Source organism: Cynocephalus volans, chromosome Y, assembly GCF_027409185.1.
Source record: "Cynocephalus volans isolate mCynVol1 chromosome Y, mCynVol1.pri, whole genome shotgun sequence".
NCBI classification, from domain to species: Eukaryota; Metazoa; Chordata; class Mammalia; order Dermoptera; family Cynocephalidae; genus Cynocephalus; species Cynocephalus volans.
In genome coordinates, this window is record NC_084479.1 from 1,981,034 (window position 1) to 2,004,782 (window position 23,749).

A 23,749-nucleotide genomic window follows, 5' to 3' on the forward strand; every position below is an offset into this window, starting at 1 on the left:
GGAGTTACTCCGAGGCAGCAAGAGAGAAGAGGGCCTTGGCGGCTCCCAGGACAGCAAGACCACTAATAGGGTCACGTGGACCCACGCAGGAGCGAGGAGCCAGAACAACTGAAAAAAGGGAGCCACTCAGAGGCTGGTGAGTCATCACAAGCGACTGGGGCAGGGCCCATCCCATGGGAAGTGTTCGAGGGGTGGGGGAGACGTGCCCACAAGGGGAACACTGGGACACAGCAAGGACAGCTGATCTGCCCCCCAATCAGCACAGGACCACTCAGAGGAGACTGGTCAGGAATGCAGAATTGCGCGGGGTGCAGTTTGATGAAAAATCTCAGGCCCAGATCAGAGATTCTACAGAACACAGATCCACTGGGTCTCTGGAGAGCTGGAAGTACCTATAAAGTCAACCATTATAACCTGTGCTGCACAAAAAGCCTTCCCTAGGGAAACAGCAGCAAAGTAGCAATTTAAGCAACCACACAGCTCAAGTACTGGTTCCCACAGGAAGTTTCCCTGTGTTGGAAGCAAAGGACAAAAAATTAATTCCGGCCCAGGTACACCACCAGCACCTTGGGGCCTGCCTGGGAACTGGAAGCTTGGATCTGGGGACCGGACCCCACTCCCACTTCCAAGCAAACTGCACCAGTGCCTCAGGGCTAGCCTGGGGACCTGAAGCATGGAGAAGGGGACTGGACCCCCTTCCCACAACCAGGCACACCATGCCAGCACCTTGGGACCCGCCCAGGGACCTGAGGTAAGGAGAAGGGGACCAGACCTCTCTCCCACAACCAGGCACACTGAGCCAGCGCCTTGGGGCTCACCCAGGGACCCAGGGTAAGGAGTTGGGGACCAGACCACCCTCCCATAACCAGGCACAACGCGCCAGCACCTCAGAGCCCACCCAGGGGACCCAGGGCATGGAGAAGGGGACTGGACCTCTCTCCCACAACCAGGCACAACATGCCAGCACCTCGGAGCTCACCCAGGGACCTGGGGCAAGGAGAAGGGGAATGGTCCTGTCTCCCATAACCAGGCACACCACACCAGAGCTTCAGGGCCCACCCAGGGATCCAAGGCATGGAGAATGGGACTGGAAACTCCCTCCTGCAACCAGGCACACCACGCCAGCACCTTGGGACCTGCCCGGGGACCTGAGGCAAGGAGAAGGGGAATGGACCTCTCTCCCACAACCAGGCACACTGAGCCAGCACTTCAGGGCCCGCCTGGAGAACTGAGGCATGGAGAAGGGGACTGGACCACCCTCCCATAACCAGGTACAACATGCCAGCACCTCAGAGCCCACCCAGGGACCTGGGGCATGGAGAAGGGGACTGGACCTCTCTCCCACAACCAGGCACACTGAGCCAGCACTTCAGGGCCCGCCTGGGGAACTGAGGCATGGAGAAGAGGACCGGATCCTCCTCCCACAACCAGGCACACTGCGCTAGTACCTCGGGGCCCACCCAGGGCCCCAGGACATGGAGAAGGGGACTGGACCCCTCTCCCACGACCAGGCACATGGCGCCAGCACCTTGGGGCCTGCCCAGGGACCAGAGGCATGGATGAGGGGACCAAACACACCCCACAACCAGGTATACCGCCAGTGCCAAGGAGCATGCCAAAAACAGCACCTCCACATGTGTGGCCCACCACAGCCACCATAATAACCATGTTTGCTGCAAAAGCGGCTAGACGCCACAGCCACCACGCAGATGGCCCACCAACCACTGGAGTGCATTCACACAAGAAGAGTCACCAGCAGAGAAAAAGAAAAGAAGAGGATGTCTCTTTCCACAAAACCCATTTCAGAGTGACAGAAGAAGCATCTGTACTATGATAATATTGGGGGACCTGATCTCTCAGCATTGGACAGATCATCTAGGCAACAAGTTAACAGAGTAACCATTATTCTTTCAGAAGGAGAGAAGAAATCTAGGGCAGTTGGAGGGGGGAGGGGATGGGGGAAGGGGAGAGGTTGGACAAGTGGCATAAAGAATAATTACAATTTGTAACAATATATATACTAGTAATATTGATTTAATCGACATATCTCAATGTTCAACCCCCAAAATATGTATAATCAATTTTGATTCAATAAATAAAATAAATTTTTAAAAAAATACAAACATGTAGAATTTCACTGTTAAACAAAATTTTTGGGAGGCCATATTTTGGACTAGCCTCCAGCACTAGGCTTCAGCAGAACAGACCAAATCAAAACAGAGTCAGTCACAGAAGTACCACATAATCAAACAGAAACTTTAAGGAAGCAGGCAAATCCCCAAATAGACCAGTTTTTCCTGAAAATAGGAGATTCACAGCAACCATTAAGAAAGAGCTCAGCTAACCTGAGTCAGCATAATAAGGAAGTCTCTACTTTAATCCTCACAAAAAAGTAACCTGTGGTAACCTGATGTTAACGAATCCACTTCTTTTTAATTTTTCTGTTTCCTTGGTCCCACCTTAGAAAAACAAACCGTTCTGTTATGACCGTTCTGTTATGCTTTATAGAATGACGTTCTGCCGGATTCTATAATCACAAATAAAAGCCAATTAGATTTTTAAACTAATTTTTCTGTAATTTTATCTTTTTACTCCTCCAAGGTGCTTACAGTGGAGGTCAATTTTTATTGAACCCTATTTTGTGCCAGACACCCCATATCTGTTATTTTGTCTGTACAACTGATTCCAAAACCTATACTCTTTCCACGAAAAGAAGGAAGTTCTAATACACTATTTAATAAGTCCTAAGATAAAATGAACACAAAGTATTGTATAGAGGCACTTAGAAGCACTAATGACTGGAGGCTCTGAGTAGGCTTTACAGGAGATAACTGTGAGCTAAGTCTTAAAGGGTAATTAAAAGTTTAGAGAGGGGGATACAGAAGGTAAAACACCATTCAGGAAAAGAGAAAAGCTTGATCGTAGGTACAAAGAAGTGAGAGAGCATGGTACCATTCCCGTAAGAAAGCAAGTAATTCTATGTAGGTAGAGCAGCACTTACAAGGTTGGGAATCCTAAGAGAGAAAGGTGGGGAAGTTAAGTAAGAATTACAATAGGCTACATTAAAGGAATTAAACTTTATGTTGAAGATTATGTGAAGCCACTGAAGGTTTTCTTTTCTCCCCCCAAATATATTTTGTAGAGATTTCTCAGACAATAACCCAACAGGAAAATGGGCAAAGGACACAAACAGCGGTTCAGAGAAAAACACAAAAGGCCCTTAACCATGTGAAAAGATGCTCAAACTCACTCACAATAAGAAAAATGTCCAGAATAGGTAAATCCATAATGACAGGAAGTAGGGGCTGAGGGCTGGGTAGAGAAGAGATAACATAAAGTGAATACTAATGGGTACAAGGTTTCCTTTGGAGTGATGAAAATGTTATAGAATTACATTACATAGTGATTTGATGATGGTTGCACAACTCTGTGAATAAACTAAAAACCACTGAAAGTGCACTTTAAAAGGATATATTTTATGATATGTAAATTATATCTCAATAAAGCTGTTGTAAAAAAAAATCTAAAAGAGTACTTCATGTATTTTCTAGCCTTGTACACTGAAATGGTTCAGAGCCAATGTTATCCTAATGCACTGAGTACCTCTAGTTCCCACATGGTGGTCTCTAATACCTTTCCTACTTTTAAAAAGAACTAGAAGTCATTGGAGAACTAGCTAATTCCACGTCTGAGGCAGGGAAAATTGAAGATGAGCCTGGGAACTAGGACATCATATTTCAGAAAGTAAAGAGCACGGGAAGCAGCTTGAAGGAATTCCAACTGAATGAAATTATGAAAATATGAGCATCAAAAATGATTTTGGTGGATTAAAACACACTGTGTCAATAAAAATCCATGAGTCCGTAATGTACTAACAAAACAAAAAGGAGAAAAATACATTTTCACCATTTGAGGCAGCTATTAAAAACCTTCTTTTGTTTGAAAATATTAATTAAAAGGAAAGGGGCAAGCATTTATCCTGTTTTTCCAGTGTGAAGTGTATTTTTTTTTATTTATTATTTTTGTGTGTGTGTGACCTCCCGCCTCAGCCTCCCTCTTCGGATCTGAATTGTACTTTAGGTTAATCAAAAAACCCCGGTTAACAAAGGAAAGCTCTTTTTCACAGGGAAATGCCACCCACTGAATGTAGAAAGTATGACAGATTTAGAAAAACCTAATTTTGCAAACCTTAATGAAATGCTCATTCAAAGACTATTCACTGGCATTAAAACCATCAGGTAAACGGTCAATAGAGAACATTTGTATAACACCAAAGTAACACTGGACTTTCTAGTTAGAAAGAAGGAGAAAAACTACGCAATAGAGAGATCACTGTCACCATCCTAATCCAGGGGTCAATTTTTAGCATTACTAAGGGTAAAACAAGCAGATATTAAGTGATATAATGCAACGTGATGTACACAATATCAGCTATGATGGAGTCTAGCCAAAAATGTTTAATTTAATCCATCAACTCTGTAGATATATCTTCTCATTTGACAAAATTCAGTATTCATTTCCATCAACAAGGTTTTCTCTGAATGGTGTGATTTTCAGGTGATTATGTTTTCCCAATTCCCTATGTTGTAAGGTTTACTTTTCTAACCAGGAAAGTGTTACTTTAAAAAAAAATTTTTTTTTTGATAATTCATAATGGCTGCTGAATTCTTAAAAAATAATCTTTTATTATTACAAAAGCAGTATATAGCTTCGAAAAAATTAGAAAACAAACAAGAATAAAAAAGTAAAATGGGGAGCGGGAGGGGGAACATTGGCTAAGGGGCATAAAAAATAAGTGATTTGTAACAATGAATATGCTAATAAAAAGTAAATTTTAAAAAAGTAAAATGATCATATTCCCACAATTCAGAGATTACTACTCTAATACCTAGGGCCATATCCATAGACTTTTTTAATGCAAACTTTTAAGAAACGAAAATGAGATTATCGAGTGCATACTGTTTTCTAACATTATTTTCAGGCACTTATCTTTGCCTTTTTTAGTAAATTTTCATTTCATCTGTTGCACAGCTCAAATTTAGATTTCCCAATTGACTCCAAAATGTTCTTTAAACAAACCATTTTCCAAACTAGAACCACATGTTGCATCTGGTTGTTACATCCCTTAACTCTCTCTTTATTTAGCACAGTATTTTTATTTATAACACTGACTTGTTCAAAAGATTAGAATAAAGTTTTCCCACAAATATTTGGGTTTGTAGAATTACTTCTTTATGGTGTTATTTAGTTTCTTTCTCTATCCCCTCTATTTCTGTGAAGTCCTTTTCCTCATCTACCAAGAAAATAAAATGGATCTTCTTTCTTGCAGGAACAAATTAAGATTACTCTGGTAGCAACATGCCACATGGATTTAAAGTAGGGTAAGACTGAAGGTTGAGAACTCAGCAAACAGGTTACTGCATTAATCTAAAAAAGAGATGAGATCCTGAAGTAAAGTGATAGTAGTGAGAATAAAGAGGACAGGGCTATTAAGGATGGAGAACTGGCATGATTGGTAATATACTGGCTCTAACAGGGAGAACTTATCAAGGATGAAGGGAAATTCATCAAGGTGGTAGTCATATGAAATCCTGGGAGAAAAGCATTCTAAGCCCAAGGACCAGCAAATGCTAACATTCTGAAATGGCAATGAGTTTGGCCTATGCAAGGAAGGCAAAAAAAGAAGCAATTCTTACCCAAGTATAGTAAATGTGGGGATTACAACTTCACATTCTATTGCTTCCCTAGACATGCACTACATGCTGGCCAGTTTGGACGATTACCTGTCCCACAAATAGACTTTCAAAAAACCCTGGAAAAATAATCTACTCTTTGAGTACAACTCACATGCCATCTCCTCTGGAAAACCTTTCCTGATCTACACTTCTTCCTATCCATATCTCCCCAAATCAAATGTTTTATTTTCCTAGTTTAAAGTATCATAAATACTGTTATCTGGCCTTCTATCTCAATTAGTGTGTTAGTCTCTCTTTTTTTTTTTAAAGTAAAAGTTCAATAAACAGGGTCATTATCACGATATTCGTGGTCAAAGGTTCCTTCGATCGAAATGGTTGTTCAGGCTCCTTGGAGCCAAAGACCTCCTAGAGATGCCCCTCCCACTTAATCTTTGGATGAGAAGGGGAAGGGGACTAAGAGGAGGGGTGATTAGGGTTGAGGGCAGAAGAAGCCCACAGAGCAGGAGAAGCCGGGGCAAAGGAGAAGAGGGCCAGGGCAGAGGCGAGGTGGCGGGCAAGGGCGAGGAGCCCGCCCGACGGGGATGGGGGATGGGGTTGGCGGGCCAGGAGCCAGCCGGATGGGGGATGGGGTTGGCGGGCAAGGAGCCAGCCGGATGGGGGATGGGGGTGGCGGGCGAGGAGCCATCCCGATGGGGGATGGGGGTGGAGGGCGAGGAGCCGGCCCCAGGGGGAATGGGGGGGCTGGCGGGCGAGGAGCCGCCCGGATGGGGGATGGGAGGTGAGGAACCAGCCGGATGGGGGATGGGGGGGTGAAGAGCCAGCCGGATGGGGGATGGGGGGCGAGGAGCTGGCCCGACGGGGGATGGGGGATAGAGGTGGCAGGCGAGGAGCCGGCCGGATGGGGGATGGGGGGCGAGGAGCCGGCCCGACGGGGGGATGGGGGTGGCGGGCGGGCGAGGGCCAAGAGCCGGGCCGATGGGGATGGGGGATGGGCGTGGAGCCGGCCCCACAGGGGATGCAGGATGGGGTGGCGGCGAGGAGCCGGCCCGACGGGGATGGCGGGCGAGGAGCCGACCCGACGGGGATGGAGGTGGCGGGTGAGGAGCCGACCCGACGGGGACGGGGGTGGCGGGCGAGGAGCAGGCCCGACCGGGATGGGGGTGGTGGGTGAGGAGCCGACCCGACGGGGGATGGAGGATGGGGGTGGCAGGCGAGGAGCCGACCCAACGGGGATGGGGATGGCGGACTAGGAGCCGACCCGACAGGGATGGGGGTGGCGCGGGGTGGCGCGCGAGGGTGAGGACCCGGCCCGAGGGCGGAGGGCGAGGGCCGGGGACTCAGGGTGGAGCAGTCGGGGACTGCGTGGAGGCCGCCTGCAGTCCAGGCCGCATGGCCGCCTTCACGTCCCTTCAGGCAAAGTGCTGCCGACTGGACTGGGTAGAAGCGTTCCGGTCCCACCCCGAGGTGCCCAGTTACCCGAGTTGTTGGGGCCGATGATGCAGGTGAACCTCTTGAAGGGGCCGATGATCTGGCGGCCCCGCCACGACTTGAAGTTCTCCACGAGCAGCACCTCCAGGCGCCCCATGGCTGCGCCCTCCTCGCCTCAGCCGCGTCCTCGCGCTCGGCGGGAAAAGCGCGGGAAGAGCCTCCCCAAGTCTCGCGAGGCGAAAGCTAGACCGCGGCGCGAGCGCTGCGCCGTTCCTTAGCAACCTGAGCTGGCGTTTCCGCACCCTGGGCGAAGTGCTGGAAAGCAGGTCTGAAAGCCGCGGTGCCGACGTGCATCACACCCGCACAGCCCCTTAAGGAGCCAGCCTCTTTAGGGCCACAGCTTGCTTCATTTTTGTTGTCTTTTCTTCTTATTTTGCATCTTCTAAAAATCCCTTAGCATTTCCTGTCGATTCCCGCAGCCATGGAGGTGGCCCTGCCCAGGGACCTGGAGCAGCACGCTAGCCTGGCCAAGAGGAGACACGCGGAGGTGTGCAGGCAGCGACGGATCTTCAACGCCAGGAACAGGATCGTCGGGGTAAGGGGCCTGAGAGGGCGAGGGAGGCGGACGGCTGGAGAGGGGAGGGGATGACCCTTAAAATGAAACTTCTGGTCCAGTCACAGCTGTAAATGGCAGCAGGTTTTGTCGGGGTGCGGGGGTGGGAGTAGGAGGAAGAGTTCGATGTATTGACTTTGTTGAAGATGGGGGAGAACCTCACCTGTCGAATAATGCACCCTGTCACCTGCGAGGAGGGCACATGGGGGTCTGGAGCAGGCCGGGAGCTTGGCCGGAGTTAGTGGCGGAACAGAGAGTAGAATGCGGTTCTCCCCCCTTCGAGTCAGACTTTCTACCTTGCCTGGGGTTACTTCAAGTCCGTTCATTTAACAAATGCTGGTGGAGTTCTTTTGTGGCAAGCCGGAGCCGGGTCCAGGAGATGAGGAATAAAAGTCCCTGACCTTGCCGAGTTCATGGCTCGGCAAAGGAGGCAGGCTCTGAAACGGTCACATTAAAATCAGGGGAATCAGTGCTGTGAGGGAGGGGGGCACTGGGATGCCATGCAGCAGAAACTTGGGTTGGGAGGGGAAATCAAAGCAGCCTTCTGAGAGGAGGTGATGCCTACACATGTTCTGAGGATGAGTATCTGTTAACCAGGAGTAAGGGGGAAGGAAGCTCTGGGGAAAGCTGAGAGTTTAGGCTGAAGAACAAAATATAAGCAAAGGTATCCAAGTATGAAAAGGCCTGATATGTTCCTAAGACAACTTGTTTATAGTGGGGCAAGGCTAAAAAGATGGTTATCTATTGACTGAAATTATCTGGCTCTAACCCCTGTCCCTGGTTTCCCATTCCCAGGGAAACACAGGAGCCTGGGATGTTCAAGTTCATGACCAGAAGATAAAAGAAGCAACTGAAAAAGCTAGACATGAAACCTTTGGTGAGCATTTCATGAATGCTTACCTATCGATTTAGGGCTGTGTTCCTCTAGACTCCAGCCCTCATGTCTTCACATATGTAAAAAGTTGTCATTTTCACACTCTTCCTCCATTTAAATTTTCATAATTTCTCATGCTCAATTAACTTATGCACTGAATCATCCTCTTTTAAGAGAAAAACAGCTTTTGAATTCTAATGTAGATTGTAGGAAATATATTTTAAGGATAAATGTATGTTTTTTTTCTATTTTCTTAAAAAAAAAAAACCACACACACATGAACACATACTCTGCCCAAAAGTTCAGGACCTTCTGTGGAGGACAGTTGTTTACACCAGATGACCAGATACTGAATTGCATTTGAAGTTTTGGTCTAAGACCTAGAACACTATTATCTGAATCATGTCTATCTCTGAGTCAGCTCAGGGGCATGAGCTCTAATGCAATTCATTTTCCCCTGTCTTGACCAACAATTTCAGCAATTGTTGAAGTATCAGTTTTTTAAAACACCATAAGGATTTTTAAAATTAAAAAAGCAGGATATGAAATTGTACATGCAGTGGCCTATCGATTAAGTTTTTAGAATTTTGCTTTATATATATATATATATATATATGGGTAACGCTCCCCCTCACCTCATAATTTTCCTCTTCTTTCCTCCTCAGAAGTGTGCCTTATTCGCATGCATTTTTTTATACTTCTACTATTTGTGTATGTATCCATAACAATATACAATTTTGTGTGTGTGTGTTTTTAAAATTTAAGCAGTATCCTAATGATTGGATCCTTTTGCAATGTATTTTTCTTTCATTCAGCATTGTATTTTCGAAATTAATCCATGATCTACATATAGAAAGTATTCATTTTAATTGTTTTACGGCATTTTGTTAAATGAATTAACCACACTTTCTTTATTCATTCCCCTGCTGATGGCTGGTTTAGATTTTTTCCCCATTTTCTTTATCATTGCAAACACTGCTGCGATGACTTGTCCATGCATTATGTCCCTAGTGCACTTGTGAGAGTGATACCTAGGAGTGAAATGGAAGGATTTTAGGTAGGCATGTTTTCCATTTTATGGGATATGGACAAATTGCTTTGTTATAAATATACCAAGTTATGCTCCCACAAACAGTGAATGAGGGCTGTTGTTTCCCCACATCCTTACTAATAAGTGCTATTATGGCATTTTAAATATTTTGCTTCCAATGCACTGAATGTTTCCCATCTGCTAAGGCTGATCATCTTTTCACAAGTTTATTGATCACTCATGTTTCCTTATTGTGATTTGCCTGTTCTTAACCTTTGCCCATTTTTTGTTTGGGGTGTTTGGGTTTTTAAAATTTATTTGTAGGTACTCTTTGTATATTCAGGACATTAATCCTTTAATGGTTGTGTTTTTGTTTTTGTTTATTTTTTGGAGGATTGTTTTACTTTTGCAATCACTGAAAGTTATTATTTTAAGTGAATTCAAATTTATTTTTTCCTCTGAATCTTAAGCTTATGGATATGTTATGTCTCTTCTAGCTGCTGAAATGAGACAAAATGACAAAATCATGTGCGATTAGAAGACCGGGAAAGGAGAGATAGGAAAAATCTCTGTAGAGTTATCAATGACTTCCAACAGAGCTTTCAGAAGCCAGAAACTCGCCGTGAATTTGATCTATCTGAGCCCCTAGTCCTTAAGAAAGATCTTCCAACCTGGCAGTCAGATAATGATATTCAGAATACAATATCGGGAATGCAGAAATTCATAGGGGAGGATTTAAACTTCCATGAGAGAAAGAAATTCCAAGAGGAACAAAACAGAGAATGGTCCTTGTAACAGCACAGGGAATGGAAGAATGCTCGTATTGACCCAAACCGTGCAGGTAACGAAACAGGAGAGATGAATTGCTCTCAGTGCTCTCTTCAGCAATCAACCCCCCCGGTTTTTCTGGGTTTTTTGTTTTTGTTTTTTGAGTCCTACTAATGTGCACAGTCATAAGCTGCTTTGTCTGTGTGGGGAAAGGGAAGTCAGAGCCTGCACCCCAGGAGTGAAACATCCCAGCCACACGTCAGTCATGCAGGAAACACTTCCTGGGTGTGTGTCTGTGTTGGGGCCCCAGTTGGGAGCGTGTCAGCGGATGATGGCATGGTAAAGAGCTTCGGTGAAGATAAGGCAGGGAGCTGGGACGAGGAGTGGTGTACTGTGCCCTCATGAGCCTCTCCTCTCTGCATGTTAATTTGCAACCTTCTTAGCTCAGTCTCTCTCAGCATCCTCTTTTCCCACTCTTCTCTCCATGAGTGATGTCTCCACAAATCGTCTGAACCCACACCTACCAGACTTCTGCTCTCTCCCCCTCCACCGAAACTGCCTGGCCAACCTTTCCAGTGACCTCCATATTGCCCAATCCATGGTCAGTTTTTTGTCTTCATTTTAACCTATCAGCAGCATGTGAGAGTCAATCCACTTCTCTTTGAAATATTTAGGCAATTTGGCTTCCAGAACTCCATACTCGTGTTGATTCTCTTTCTGTCCCAGCTCCTTTGTTGGCTCCTCCTCATTTTCTGAGGTTGCACACCAGTGCTCTCTGGGCCTCTCCTCTATCAGCTAAACTCCTCCCCTGGGTGATCTCATCTATACTCAGAGCTTTTAACACCACCTATGGGCCATCATTTCCCAAATTTATAACTTCAACCTGGACTCTTCCCTGAATCCGGCTCATGAATCCATCTGACTGTTCCTGGGTGTCTAATAAACATGCCAAAGTCAGTATAAGTCCAGTGGCACACTCTCATCTCCCCAGTCCTGGTCTTCTACCACCATCAATGGCAATTCCATTCTTGTAGCTGCCTAGCTCCCAACCCAAGTCATCTTGACTCCTTCCTTTCTCTCGCACCTCCACACTACCAGCAAATCACCTCGAATTTCAGCTGCTTTTTGCCACCTCCATCATTACCCCTCTGGACTAAGTTATCAGCATCTCTCATCTGGATTATCACAATAGCCTCTAACTGGTCTCAGTGCTTTTGCCCTTAACCCGCTATAGTCTCTTCTCAACCCAGTAGCCAGAGTGATTCTATTAAAAATGAAGTCAGATTCTTTGCTCAGATCCCTCCAGTGGCTTCCTGTTTCACTCAGAATAAAAGCCAAATTCATTTCAAGAATCTACAAGGCTGCTGACTAGACAGCTCAGTTGGTTAGAGCACGGTGCTGATAACAACAGGGTCCAGGGCTCAATGCCTGCACCGGCCAGCTGCCAGGGGGAAAAAAATGAACCTACAAAGCCTTCACAGCCTGGCCTTATCTCCTACTATGCTGCCTTCCACTCACTCCATTCTTTCCAGCTGTCTTCCTTGCTGTTCCAAGAACATGAGTGTGAGGCTCACTTCTGCCTCAGGGCCTTTGCACCTACTGTTCTTGCTGTTTAGAAACATCTTTCCCCAAATATCTGCATGGCTTACCCCTCTCCTCCTTTAGGTCTTTGCTTAAATGTCATCTTATCGGGGCTTCTACTCTGACCCTCCATTGTAAACCCAGTTCCCATCACCACCCCCGTATTCCCTATCTCCTTCCTTGCTTTATTTTTCTCTATAGCCTTGGCCACTGATATATTATATGGCTTATGTATTTGCTATCCCTCTCCCCAGTGCCATATCCTAAGCTCAGTGAAGGCAGAGGATTTTCGTCTGTTTTGTTCACTGTTCTATCCTTAGTTCCTGGCATGTAGATAAATATGTGTTGACATAATCCTCTTGAAGAGCTTTAAAAACCTCAGCCATCTCTCAGGTGCTCCAAATTTCCATCTTCGACCGAGAGCATTTGTCTCAGCATTGGACTTGGTCCTTGAACAGCCTCCTTGACATCTCATCAGACATCTCACAACATATGGGAAACAACCCTGAATTTGTCCTTTATACCTGCTACTCCTTCCATCTTTCTCCTCCATCAATGGCTCTTCCTTCCCTTAAGCCAGAAACCTGGGGTCATCCTTAACCCTCCCCCTTGTCTTTGGACCAACTTCAACTCTTGTCCCTTCTCCCTCCTGCATGTAGTTTGAACTGTCCGCTTCTACCCATCCCTGCTGTCCCCACTGTGATAAGAGCCACCACCTTTTCTCACCTAGGTGGGCCACTGACACTACATTTCCAACTGTCTTCTCCTTCCCTTCTTGTGCCTCTCTGGTCCGTTCTCAACATAGCGGTCAGAGAGACAATTTTAAGTAATATCAAGCTGAACAGTGTCACCCCCACCCCCTCCATCCCAGCTTAAAACCCTCTCATGATGTCCCACTGCACATGGAATCAAATGCACAGTCCCCCCATAGCCACAGGCTCTGCATGCTGGGGCCTCTGCCCACCCTCCAGCATCGACTTGCACCCCTCACCCCACTCACTGTGTTCCAGCCATTCTGGCTCTCTCACTTCTGGATCCTGCTGAATCCTTTCCCACTACCTTTGCACCTGCACTCGACCAAATTTTTTTGTCCTTTAGGTCTCAACTTAAATGTCGTTTCCTCCTAGAGAAGTGATCTCTTACTCCCCACCCCCCACCTATCTAAGTCAGGCATTCCCAACTTTCTCTCTCTTAGCTCCTATGCTGTTCCTCTGTAGCACTATCTCAATTTGCTTTAATATATTTATCTGGGGTTTATGTGTTAATTGTCATCTCAGTTCCTCAACAGTAGGTTCCAGGAAGGCGGAAAAACCCTTTATGCTTCTCTCGCCACTAGGCAACAGGTGGCCCACGTAAGGCCCCTGATCACTATGTGTCCAATGATGCATATGAAAGGGGAAGAGCAAATGAAAGGGGAGAGATGAGGCTGAAGGTGAGCAGAGCTAGAAATTGAAGGCTAAAGGGTCCAGTCTCTGTTTCTGGCAATAATGAGGAGACGCACAGGGCACAAGCACCGTGGGAAGAACCTTCTCATCAATGACTTTTTCTTTCTTTTCAAGAGGGGTTATTCTGCCTCAAGAGTAAGGACATAGAGGCTCAGAGAGGTTAAGTGATCGTTCAAAGTCGACAGAGTTAGAAATGTCTGGGCTGGGATGTAAGCCTGCTCTGTTTGACTCCGAATCTTTACATTTTGCTGCTTGGACCCTCCATTTGAAGACTCCTCCACCTCCTCCTCATTGGCCTTGCAAAGTCTTAATGCCATTCCACAATATCTGTCACGTGACACCCCTTCCTCTGTGGAGTCCTCTTTGGTTTCTGCAGCCCCTTTTTCTGAGCTCCCACCATCCCTGCCCGCTGTAAGGATGTAGCTGCCTCCTGATAGACTGGGCATAGCAAGGGGCACACCACTAACCTGTCCCAGGACCGCAGCAGGCATCACTCATCCGTAGCAGACGCCACCAATCCATAGCAGTGGTCACTAGCACTCCTTGAGTGCCGGGCCCCGATCTAAGAGCTTTACCTGAATGAAGTCACCTAACTTTCCCAGCAGCCTTCGGAGACAGGTCCTGTCGTTATTCCCCTCCCCACTGATGGGGACATGGTAAGAGGTGAAGGTGTGACAGCCACGCTGCAGGGTGCTCTGCACATCTGGGAAGGCGCTCTTGGCGGGCGCACTGGGTCTGATTGAGTCTTGCCTCCTTTCAGAGGACTTCCACACAGAGACAAGGCTGCAGTTTGATGAAACAGCCAGGCACCTACAGAAGCTGGAAAGCGCCACCAGAAAGGCAGTTTGTGCAGCTGTGAAAGAGTTCAACAAGAACCAGGTATATACACCTGGGCATGGCCATGGCGTCTGGAGGGGTGAACACAGCCGCTTCCCAGAGCTCCCAACCTCCCCAGGGTCCTGAGCTCAGCTCACTTCCTCGGTCACTCCACCAACCCTGATGGAGCCCCTGACAGGGGCTGCCCAGTTACAGAGATGGATGAGACCCAGTCTCTGTTCCTCAGCTCTGAATGTGGAAGTGAAACCTGCAAAACTAGTCATGCCTCCTGGGGAGGTCAGCTCACCTTTCCAAGCCTGGGTTTCTTCTCCTGTCACAAGAGGACAGTCACATCTACCTAGACTGACATCACCTGGCACAGCTCTGATGCCTGGAACTGGCGCCAGTTCTCCTTCACACCTCTCAGAGTTCTTCTTCACCTGAGCAGGCACATAGGTGTTCCTTAACAGGAGCAATGACAGCGAGGAGGGGGAGGGGGAAGATTGGCACAGACTTGGAGCCTCTCCTGACAGCTCCCTCCTCCTCTGTAAATCCTGCCCACCTTCCTCGCCTTCAGCTTTAAGTTCAGCTTTAAGGTGCTTTATGTTCTCTGTTCCTTTTGGAAATTAGACCCCTGCCCCCCAGGTTTTCTTTTCAGATGCAATTATATTTCCTGGGTGGATGGGGGCTTGTCCTGGGTTCGTTTGTGAGATTAGCTGGATGACTAGGACTGTGGTCTCCAAAGAAGAGTGTTCAAGATGATCTGTTGGAGAGCAGGAAGAAAATGTTAGAACTTGGCTTCATATTTATTTTTAATCCCATCATTTAAAATTCCTGTGTTTGTGTGTAACTCGTAAAGCACAGGCTATATTTATGGTATAGTAGTACCACATGTGGCCTACATATATCGGAGACAGAAGCTCAAAAATGTTCTACTGATGGGGGCGTGTGATCAAAAGTCCTGGAGAGGTTGGACCAGAGACCGGAGAATGCTGGATTTCAACAGCGGGGAGAGGAGCAAGGCGGGCAAAATGCTGGTGATGGTGAGAACTGAAGGGTAAAACAAGACACCCAGAGCCCGAAGTCACCAACCAGCAAGACACAAAGGGTCTTAGAAGCCACCTGGTCCTTGCCCTTCATTTTACAGAGGGAGCCCACAGAAGGGCAGCCGTTCGCTTGAGGCCATGCAGCAAATTAATGGCAAAATGGGGCTCTTGACAATGAGTCCTCTACTGGCAGGTCATGCGTTCATTCACCATTCACCTGTTCACTTATTAGTTCAAAAGTTGTTTATTGGCCCCTTCCTGCTGGACACTTGGTGTGGCTTTTGCTAAACCATGTTGCCTCATTCATTGATTGATTTATTCATTCACTCCATACAATTTTTAATGAGCATCTACAATGTGCCCGGTACTTTCAGACCCCCCAGCCCTCAGGCGATGCCTCAAGGCAGCGCCATCACAAATGCCCCTGCATGTGGAAAACTGTCATTTGGCCTTTGCAGCTGTGTTCCTAAGTAGAATTAGGCTGTGTTTATTAGCCTGGGATGTTAATACCAGGTTCTAGATAACTAGCCTCAGAAGAAAATTCCAAGCAGGTCAGTCCAATTCAGCAGGGGGGACACACACTTGAGGGCCTCCAGTTCTCGGCATGGGTGCCCATTTCATCAGAGAGGCACTGCGCAAGTGTCAAGGGGTAGCATGCAGGTCTGGAGCCCGACTGCATGGGTGCGAGGCCGGGCTCTTCCCTGTAGCCGTGGGCAACCACTCACGGGCCTCAGTTTTCTCATGTGTGGAATGAGGATACTCACCTGTGCCAGTGAGAACAAGCTAACTCCTGCTGGAGTAAGAAACACCCCCAAATCTCAGGCTTACAACCCAAAGCAGGGGTTCGGCTCATGCTGCCCATCCGTCACAGGCTGGCTCTGGGGCCTCTCCTCGTCATCTGCACCGTGGAGCCCAGGCCCGGGGATGTGGCAGCTGCCAGATAGCAGATTCTGGCAGCACAGGAGACAAGGAATATGGCCAGTCCCACCCTGGCGCCCTCCCAGAAGTGGCACAACTACCCCTGCTCACATTTCACTGGTGAACTAAGCCACGTGGCAACCCTCACTCTAAGCGGGCAGGACATGCCCAGAAGGAGCACTGGGATCTTGAACGGTCAGCAGGAACGGCTCTCCCACGCACGCATAAGGCGGGAGTGCGGATTAAACTCGGTGATACACGTAACAGGTTAGAACAGTTTGGCACATTCTCAGGACTCAGTAAATGCCAGCCATTACCTTTATTCCTAGCAACGTTAGGTGCTGTTATTAGTTGCTGTGTTTGGCAATCCTTCTAGAGAGGCATGATTAACCCAATTAAACTGATAAAGGAACAGGCTCAGAGGGGTGGGCTGACTTTCTTAGGGACGCCCAATTACTAAGTGGCAAGCCCAGGATTTGAATTTGGGCCTGACCAGCTGCAAAGTCTGTGCCATGTGACACTACCGTGAGTTCCTGTGGTGTGCCGTTGCCTTGCAAACTGCTCTGCCTGTTTGTTACTAAGGAAAACTGTTTAACACTGGTAAATGTCTCCTAATCCCTCTCCTGACTTGACAGAGAAATGACTGCAGCCCAGAGAGGGGAGGTGACTAGCTGCAGGTCACACAGCCAGGCCTCCACCTCCTATCCCCAGAGATTTGAACATTGATTTGACCAGGACTTTATTTGTACTGGGGGCTGCAGCCGGAGCCATCAGGACCACTGCAGTGACAGTGCATTTTCCACCTTTTAGAAGTCACCACTGTTGTGATTCACTCTGTTGCGTGTTTTTTGTAACCCACAGATATTCAGGGGTTGCCAGGGCCATAGGAGGGTCACAGAGCCCTGCCCTGGGGTGGGGCCAGTCCAATGGGGATGGCAGCCTAACCCAGGGAGGCAGCTCCCTGCTTTGGCAAATGGGCTCCACGACTCAAAGCTCTTATGCCCACGCCCAACAGGTAGCAATCCCCTCAGCTCAGCCCACCTACCCAGCGGTGCTCAGCCAGCCAGGGGTCTAAGGGCCCTCCCCAAATCCATGCCTGACAAGTCTAACCCCCACCCACTCCCTGCTGCTTTTAGTGCATACTTCCCTCAAGCCACCCCCACCCCCCTCGTGAGGGTTACTGGCCTGTGCCTCAGAATCCCCCTGGAGTCACTCAGAGCATCTTCCTTAGTGTCTTCCCCTGCTTAGGCCATGGAGGCAGCAGAAAAGAAAAGCAAGAGAGAAAACAAGAACAAGGGGACAACCTGGCCGAGATCTCCAACCTGCTGCGTGGGGACCTGCTCTCTGAGAACCCACAGCAGGCAGCCAGCTCCTTCGGGCCCCACCGCGTGGTCCCTGACCGCTGGAAGGGCATGACCCAGGAGCAGCTGGAGCAGATCCGCCTTGTTCAGAAGCAGCAAGTCCAGGAAAAGCTGGTACCTGCCCTGCCCTTCTCACAGCCTCTGTGCCCCCTCTGCCTTCCACACAGGCATCTATCAGAGTGGCTGTGACACCCCACCCTGGGAGCTGCCCTCAAGAAGTTTCCCTTTCAGTAGGGGGAGACCACAAGAGCCTGATAATCCCAAACACGTACAATGTGGTGTCGGGGTGAGGACTGCTTAGTGAGGAGGACAGGTAAAGGGGATTGAGAGTGCTGGGCAGGGACAGGGTGGTCGTGGGACTGAGAGGCGACATTGGAGCAAAGACCCCAAGAAGGGGAGGGAGTGAGGCATGCAGCTATCTGGGGAAATGACAGCTGGGTACGGTAAGCCGTAAGGGCCAAGGCCTTAAGGTAGGACCATGCTTGACATGTTCAGACAGGAGTGAGAGCCTGCTGGCGAGTGCGGAGTGAGGGGGAGGGGCAGGAGCCAAGCTCTCAGAGGTGGACGATGGAGGTCCTGGCAGGCCACTGGGAAGACTCTAGGTTTTTCTGTGACTCACATGAGGAACTCTGGAGGGTTTTGAACAGAGGAATGACAGAATTGACTTAAGTTTAACAGGACCCCACTGTGTTGAGGTAGACTCCAGGGAAATGAGAGGGAAGGAGAGAGATCTCTGGAGAGGCTGTTGCGGTGGTCGAGATGAGAGATGATGTGGGCATGGACCAGAGTGCTGGCAGTGGGGGTGCTGAGAAGTGGTCAGATCCAGGATCTATTTTGAAGGGAGAGCCTACAGGATGGGTGTGACGTGAAAGAGAGGAGGTCAGGGATGACTCCAGGCCTTTTGACCTGAGCCACTAGAAGGACAAAATTGACATTTGCAGAGATGGGGAGAGATGGGGAAGTTGGCAGGGAGTGGAAATCACAAGTACAGTTTTGGATATGTAAAGTGTGCAATGTCCCTTAGACATTTGTTTCTGTTAGGATTGTTTGGCTGAATGTGGCAGAAAACCACAAATAATGCATCTTAAACAAAATAGAACTTTATTTCTTGGATGTGGACTAAATCCTTGAGAAAACAGCCTAGGGATTGTATGGCAGCTTATTGATTGATATTCTACTGTCCTTGGCACCTGGCTGTCACCTCATAGTGCAAGATGGCTGCCTGAGTGCCAGCCATCACATGCATATTCCAGCTACCAGGAAGGAGGAATGGGAAAGAACATTTTAAGGATACTTTCACCTACATTTCATTAGACCACAGCTAGTCACAAGGTTGCTCCTAACGGTAAAGAATGCTGGGAAATGTAGTGTTTATTCCAAGTGGTGAGGTGGTGGTAATTCTTCTATTAAGAAAGAAGGAAAAATGGCTACTGGGGGACTGGTAGTATTTTCTGTCACAACCTCCAGGTAAAGTCCAGTAGGCAGCTTGATATATTCCCTGGGATTCAGAACAAGGTCTGGGCTGGAGACATAAATGTTGGAGTTGTCACCTACAGGGAATATTTAAAATAGCAACCCTGGATGAGATCATGAAGGGAGTGAGTGTAGAGAGGAGAAGAAGTCTGAGAACTGAGTCCTGGGACCCCCCTCGCCAGCACCAATAACGAAGAGAAGAGCGAAGGGGTCTGAGAAGGAGCAGCCTGGGAGGTGTCCTGGAGGCCAACGGGATGAAAGTGTTTGGGAGGGAAGGAAGAAAGGAAGGAAGGAGGACCCCTGGGCCAAACGTTCAGCAGCAGGCTGAACGCTGGATCCAGCACCATGGTGGTCACTGCAGGCTGTCGGGGCAACTTTGGTAGAGGAGTGGGGACAACAGCCCCAGTCTAATGGGCCCAAGAGAGAACAGGCAGGAAGGAAGGGGAGATGGCAAATGCCCAACACTTCAAGGTGTTTGCTCTGAAGGGTGCAGAGAGAGGGGGTGGTAGCTGGTTGGACACGTGGAGTCCAGGGAAAGTTTTGTTTGTTTGTTTTGATTGTAGAAATAACAGCATAGTTGTCATTCAGCAGGAATGATGCAGTAAGAGAGGGGGAAATTGATGGCAGAAGACAGACTTGCTGCAGGGGTTCCTGGGGTGGTGGGAGAGCAAGAGACACTGAACACTAATTGAGGACTTGGCGTGGGTAGGAGCTCAGACCCATCGCCTGAGGCCATGGTGGGGCGGGGGGAGGCATGAGCATAGTCACAGGAAGGGGCGTGAGAAGGGGAGCCTGTGGAGCTTCTCTTCCGGAGCCTCAGCAGGAAGTGAGGTCAGAAACTGGGGGCAGGGGTGTCACAGCAGAGATTTGAGGGCAGAGAACAAAGTGCCCAGTGGTCATCTAGGAGAGCTGGAAAGGGAGTGGTCTTTCCCAGGGGGGAAGGGGAAAGGGGGCAGGATGGCCCAGCAGTGGTCATGACCTTGAAGTGACCCCAGAGAGCACGGTCAGGTGTGTTCCCCAGCCACGCTCAGCTGGCAGAGGAAAGTTGAGATCCATCACGGTCAGGGCTTGCCCAGCAAGTGTGACCAAGTGAGAGGCTCAGGGCCAAGAGTGACGGCCAGGGAGTGCCTGCCATGGATGCTGGGCAGAAGGAGGAGGGAGATAAGGGCAAAGAGGCGAGAGAGAAAGGGAGGAAAGTGGGCGGTCAGTAGACTGCAGGTCATGGGGAGGAGTGGAATAATCGTTGGAGTCAGGGTCCTGGAGAGAGGGAGTGGAGAGGCAGGTCAGAGGGGTGGCACTTGGAGGTGGGACAGGGAGCGGTGACAAGCTGAGGGCAGAGGTTCCCAAAGTGTGGTCTCCCGTCCAGCAGCATCAGCTGGGTGGGGCCTGCAGTCTGTGGTTTAACAAGCCCCCCAGGGGATTCTGATGCCCCTCAAGGTCAAGAACTGCTGGTAGGGTGTGCCCAGGGAGGTGAGTAGCTGGAGAGTTAAGACTGGGTCTTTGGAGAAGAGGCAGGAGAGCTGAGGAGCCAAGGACAGGAAAGGGCCATGACTGCGTGTGCTGAGATCATTTAGATCCAGTAGGAGAGAGATTTAAAGAGGTTCTCAAACCTGCAAGGAAGGGCAGGACTGCTCCCGACCCACAGATGACTGCTGCACTGGGGAGGTGGTCGCCAGAGCCTCAGAGCTTCCAAGCTGGCGGGTTCAGGGAGGAGGAGGGGCAACAGCAGTGGCCTGGACAGGGCACGAGGAGCAGGTGTGACAGCTCGCTCCCTGCTCACCTGCAGGCCAGGGGTGCAAGTATGCAGGAGGCGGGGCAAGGGAGGTCAGGCCTGAGGCAGCTGGGGCGTAAGGCTGGGGGAGCAGCCCCAGGGGGACAGAGCAATGAGGCTGGAATCGGATGCAGGGCCGTGCTCTGTCCTTCACTCCTGCAGTTCAGCCCGACTGTCTGGCAAGGAAGGTTGACCACTGTCCTGAATGCAACATTTTTGTCCAATTTTTAATCTTTGTAGAAAATTAAGACAGAAAAGCAGAAAGAGAAAAAACACACACTAAATGTCACCCCTCAGAAATATTGGTCCCCACCCCTTGTGTGCCTTTTCCTTTAAATGTCCTTTGTTCGCATCTCCTTTTCTGTGCATGGAGGTAATTTGGAAGACTGAGATGATGCCGAGAATAGTTGGGCTGTCTGCCTTGCTCTTAGTCCTGCACCTTTGTCATTCTGTATATTTGTGACTAGGAAGCCTATGGGATGACCCAGGGCACTTGCTAGCAGCCTCACTTTACAGGTGAGGACACTGAAGTTCACAGGAGCAAGGTGACTTGCCTTGGAGGGGACAAAGCTGGGTGCCAGCCTCCCTTTCTGTCCTGGGGTTGGAGCTGACCCAGGCCTGTGGCACCCCACATGATGCCAGTGTTCAGCTGGGTGGAGCAGCAGCCTCTGCTCGCTGACTGCTGACCAAGCCAGGGGACCCTCCCGAGGACCTGGCAAGGGAAGACCCTGAGCTCGGCCTTGCATGTGGGAGCCCTAGGATTACTGCTGGGATGGAGTCTCTGCTGTCCCTTTAGGAGTAAGAGGGTAGGAAGTGGCTGGACCACATGGAATGAGGGCAAGTTGGGGATCTCCTCTGACTTCCTGCATGATGTTGGCCACCTACCTGCCCCTTCTCTGAGCCTCAATTTCCCCATCTGTAAATTGAGAGGCTCAGCCTCCTAGATGATCCCCTGGGCTCTTTGGCTCTGGGGAAAGGTGGCAGTGAGTCATCTCTGTTCCCACCAGAGGCTCCAGGAAGAAGAGTGCCAGCGAGACATGGACTGGGACCAGCGGAGGGTTCAGAGTGCTCGCGCCACCTTGCTGTTTGGGTGACGGCAGCAGCGCTGGCAGCGTGACCTGCACAGGGCTCTGGACAGCAGCAACCTCAGCCTGGCCAAGGAGCAGCAGCTGCAGTGAGTGCCGGGGGGCAGGGCGGGCAGGGGGCCAGGCAGAGGGGGATCAGGCAGTGAAGGTCAAGGATGGGGAAGGGGCAGCAGGGGAAAACATCCCGTTCTGGATGGTTCTCATCTGGGACTGGGGAACTCAAGATGGGCAGACCCTGGGCCACAGGTCACTGCTCTGCACATGGGATGCACTGATGGAGGAACTAGAGGGTACCTGGAGCCCCCAGGAAGGGCAATGAGTCAGTCTGGGGAGTCGGGAAAGCTTCCTGGAGAAGGCATCGTGGCTGAGACCCAGGAGGAGGAATGTGCCAGTGGTCACTGCAGGGAGGGCTCTCCAGGCAGAGGGAGGGCTCCCAGGCTGCCTAGAGCAAGCCTGGAGTTTCTTCTTTACAGGCTGGAGTAGTTCAGAGTTCCAGCTACAGGAAAATGTCAAATGCATATAAATAGGCAAACTTGTAACTGAAAACACAGTATTTACTTACTTATTCATGTATTTATTTATCAAACTCTGGTGGTCTGTTGGGCACCTAGCAGTGGCATTAAGAGATGATCTGACAGATAAATGGGGTAAGCAAAGCATCTTTATGATCACAGCATGGAGATTTCATTCTAAGATATCCCCAAGTGTCGCTGGTGCCAGTCCCTTGCCTAATTGCAGTGTGGTTATAAGATGACCCTCGCTTCTGAAGAGCAGTTGAGATGGATTATTTTTTTTAGCTCATTAGGGTTGAAATGAATTCTGTATTTTGGGGATAACACACTGATAAAAAGGGGTGGGCTTTTTTCTTTAAAAAAAAAAGCAGAAAGTAGAATATTAAGGAAGTACACACATCTGCTGATCTTTTTTCTCCCTTTGTTTTATTATCAGGAAAAAATATATGAATGAGGTCTATGCAAATCAACCCACAGAAGACTGTTTCACACAATTTAATACAAGAAGTCGGTAATAAAAAGGACATCCTCATTCCCCTCATTAACGTAAGAAGTGAGGCAACCTTAAATATTTTTTTATTAAAAAAAAAACACTCCTTGATCCAGAGGCATCCTTCACTTGATTTGTCCACTGTGGACAAAACATTTACTAAACCTCTCCCTTCTATTTCTGTGAGGAGTCTTAGTTTCTGTGCAGCTCAGCTCCATGAAGGTCTCAAGTACAGCTCTGGGTGCTACGGACACAGGAGGGCCAGACATGGCCCTTCTAAAGACTATTCTAGATAGAGAGGGCGAGTGAGGTGGGCCATGCATTTCTTAGACTCCAAGTCCAGCTGCTGTAACAGCTGACACTTGCAGGTGCTCACGGTGCAAGGCATTGTTCTAGATGCATCACTTAGAATGAACTAATTTGATTCTTGCAACAGCAAAGGTGGGTATTTTTACCACTCACATTTCCTAGTTGAAGAGCCCGAGTTACAGACACGTTAAGTGACGTGTCCACGATCACACTGCTAAGAAGTGGTGGAGTGTGGGGTTGAACCCAAGGAGTCTGGCTCTCCCACTTCACCCTCCTGATTCCAGTGGCAGAGACTCAAGACAACAGTGGCTTGGACAAAGCAGAAGTTTTTACTGCTTGCTCTTGTGGCTATCCCAGCTGATATGGAAGCTCCGCTGAGCAGTGTGGTGGGGCCCAGGCTCCTTCCAGCTTGTGCTCTGCCCTCCCGCATCCCACACGCAGTTCCCTTCCTGTGGTCCAGATGCAGCTCCACCTCCCAACGTCCTGCCACACTGGCCAGCAGGGAAGGGAAAGGGGAAAATGAAGGGGTGGCA

At 49.0% G+C, this 23,749-nt stretch overlaps 1 protein-coding gene and 1 pseudogene across 1 annotated transcript in view; one reads left to right on the forward strand and one right to left on the reverse strand.

The window, feature by feature from the left end:
* LOC134368952 (structural maintenance of chromosomes protein 1B-like) overlaps nucleotides 1–7,281 on the reverse strand; it is an 80,308-nt gene extending 73,027 nt beyond the window's left edge. Inside the window, exon 1 of the mRNA XM_063085190.1 lies at nucleotides 7,173–7,281. Coding sequence (XP_062941260.1) covers nucleotides 7,173–7,281 — 109 coding nt within the window. The remainder of the gene's footprint in view (nucleotides 1–7,172) is intronic.
* A 324-nt stretch (nucleotides 7,282–7,605) lies between these two features.
* On the forward strand, nucleotides 7,606–22,932 carry LOC134368915 (RIB43A-like with coiled-coils protein 2; annotated as a pseudogene).
* Nucleotides 22,933–23,749: the final 817 nt, after the last annotated feature.